General features: G+C 54.0%; 1 protein-coding gene across 1 annotated transcript in view; it reads left to right on the top strand.

The window, feature by feature from the left end:
* The first annotated feature begins 357 nt into the window (after positions 1-357).
* Positions 358-2475, top strand: part of RANBP10 (RAN binding protein 10) — a 57963-nt gene continuing 55845 nt past the window's right edge. Inside the window, exons 1-2 of the mRNA XM_012189974.5 lie at positions 358-620; positions 1389-1500. Of these exons, the coding sequence (XP_012045364.3) occupies positions 386-620; positions 1389-1500 (347 nt within the window). The 5' untranslated portion in view covers positions 358-385. The remainder of the gene's footprint in view (positions 621-1388; positions 1501-2475) is intronic.

Below are 2475 nucleotides of genomic sequence, written 5' to 3'. Positions count from 1 at the left end.
GACCCTAGCGACCAGAGCTGAGGCTGGGGCATAAACAGAGGCCACGGGGGAGGGAGGTGAACTGAGAGGCCGGAGCAGCGTTGCCAGCGGGAATTGTAGTTTTCGGTATCTCAATGTCTTAGCTGAGCAGGCTTATGGCTGAGCAGGTTTGTACTACATCTCCCAGAAATCCCCACCAGCCTGAGCTGGTCCGCCCCTGGAGAACTCTGCATTATGGGAAGTGGAGTCCAAAATGTGGCGAGGCGTGGCAGGGTCCAAAGCGAGTTGCAGGACTGGGACTCGGTTTCCCTGCGGCCCTGGTCGGCTCTCTGGTCATTGGCTGAGCGGGGCGGATCTGGTCCTGCTCTTCCCCGCCCCCAGTGACACAATAGCAGCTCCCTCCAAGATGGCGGCGGCGACGGCGGACCCGGGAGCTGGGAGCCCTCAGGTTGGAGAGTCCTCCGGCGGGGCCACTGGGTGCGGGCTGCCGTCCCCAGGAGAGCAGGAACTGAGCCGGCGCTTGCAGCGCCTGTATCCCGCTGTCAACCAGCACGAGACGCCGCTGCCGCGCTCCTGGAGCCCCAAGGACAAGTACAACTACATCGGCCTCTCCCAGGGCAACCTCCGCGTCCACTATAAAGGTATCGGCCTTCTGGCCGAGGGGAGGAAAAGACCAGAGTGTCTTCGGGGTAGCTGTGCTGCCCAGCCGGTGCTCCATCATGTCCCTTCCCCAGCTCGGGTGCTCCGGGTTGGGCCTTAGCTCCTGTAGGGTGTCTAGGGTGGTGGAGCTGACCAGGCCAGTGATTGACTGCCTTGTCTGCTCTGCCCTGAGACACCCGGTGTCAGGAGAACCGCAACAGGTGTCCGAACCAGTTCTGGGCTGGACCTTCTTCCCAGGGTCCTCCTGCTTGTCCTGAGGTAGCTCTAGGGACTCTAGCTGAGCCCTTTACCGCTGCTGAGTTTCAAAAGTGCCTGAAGAAAAGGGTGGTCACATCCCCTCCGTCAACCAGAGGTCCATGAGCTTCCTCACCTGCCAGACATCCCAGACAGGGCCTGAGGTTCTGCCCCAAATCGTAGGGGCATCTTCCAGGGCTGCCTCTCTGTCCCCTATTCTTCGGAGTGGGCTGCGTGTATCCTGAGGAAGTCTCTCATGTAGGCACCCACATTGCATGTACCCTCCTGTGGTTTCTGTGGTGGACAGAGTCCCAGGCCGGGCTGCTGTGCTTAGGAGGAGGTGAACCAAAGGTGGGAGGTTTATGTATTTGCTTAGTTGTTGTCTAATTATTTCTTGGACTGTGCAAGGGCTTCCTCTGGCCATGAAGGGGTAAAGTTGCCATGGAGCAGAGAGGAATGAGGCTTCCATTTGTATGTCCCTCTGCTGAAATTTCTTCCTTGTCCTCTTCTACTAGGTCATGGCAAAAATCACAAAGATGCGGCGTCAGTGCGTGCCACCCACCCCATACCTGCTGCCTGTGGCATTTATTACTTTGAGGTGAAGATTGTCAGCAAAGGAAGAGATGGGTAAGCCCCTCCTGACCACCTTGCCCCCAACACTGAGCTGTTCCCTGTGGTCAGAGTTTGAGGTCTCCTGGTTGACACTTGTGCCTGTATGAGCTGCTGAGCTGCAAAGGGTTGAGTAGTGGGTGCCTGTTACCCGACTGTGGTCATGACCTGGTCTAAGCAGTAGCTTTTGATGGCAAGTAGGTACATTTTGTCAGAGAAGGCAATGGCAACCCACTCCAGTGTTCTTGCCTGGAGAATCCCAGGGACGGGGTAGCCTGGTGGGCTGCCGTCTCTGGGGTCGTACAGAGTCGGACACGACTGAAGTGGCTTAGCAGCAGCAGCAGCAGCAGGTACATTTTGTAGAAGAGGGGCTTCTCTTTGGTGATGATGTAATGACTGTTTCCCTCACAAGTCAGGGAAACAAGTAACAAGTTTACATTAACAGTTCAGCGTCCGGAATGAAGTTCCTCCACTGTTATGTGGTGTTTGTTACTTCCCTCCTTTCACACTGTTCCCGTATTCAAGGTTCCTTTTTATGGCATTTAGTCATGTAGAGGCCCCTGGGGACTTCAAAGAGATAGTAGAGTCTTTGCAGCATTCATCAAAGCTGTGGCAACCACTGGCCTGTCATCTTAGGGTAAACAGCATGGACATGGTCAGAATCAGGTGACCTTGCTACTCATAAACTTGTTTTTCAGTCCAGTGACTTGAACACCAGTTGGACCAGCTTTAGGAAGGTCCTCATTAAAGTCAGCATTGGGGAGGCTCCCTAGTTTAGGGTGATCTAAGCAGATATAGGAAATCAGAGGGGAAATTTTTCATTTCTCTTCCTTTTCTTCTCCTAGTTTGCCTCTTTTTTTCTGGTGATTATCACAAAGCAGGTGTTTAAGTTATAAAATACAATGATTTTAGCTGCCTTGGAAAGATTTTCCTCATCAAACCTTAGGTCTGGTTTGGGTGGTTTGCCAGCCCCACCAGCGACCTTTGTTCCTA

The sequence above is a fragment of the Ovis aries genome, chromosome 14 (genome assembly GCF_016772045.2).
Source record: "Ovis aries strain OAR_USU_Benz2616 breed Rambouillet chromosome 14, ARS-UI_Ramb_v3.0, whole genome shotgun sequence".
NCBI lineage: Eukaryota > Metazoa > Chordata > Mammalia > Artiodactyla > Bovidae > Ovis > Ovis aries.
Note: the sequence above shows the minus strand (reverse complement) of the source record. Positions and strands in the feature narration are given on the sequence as shown.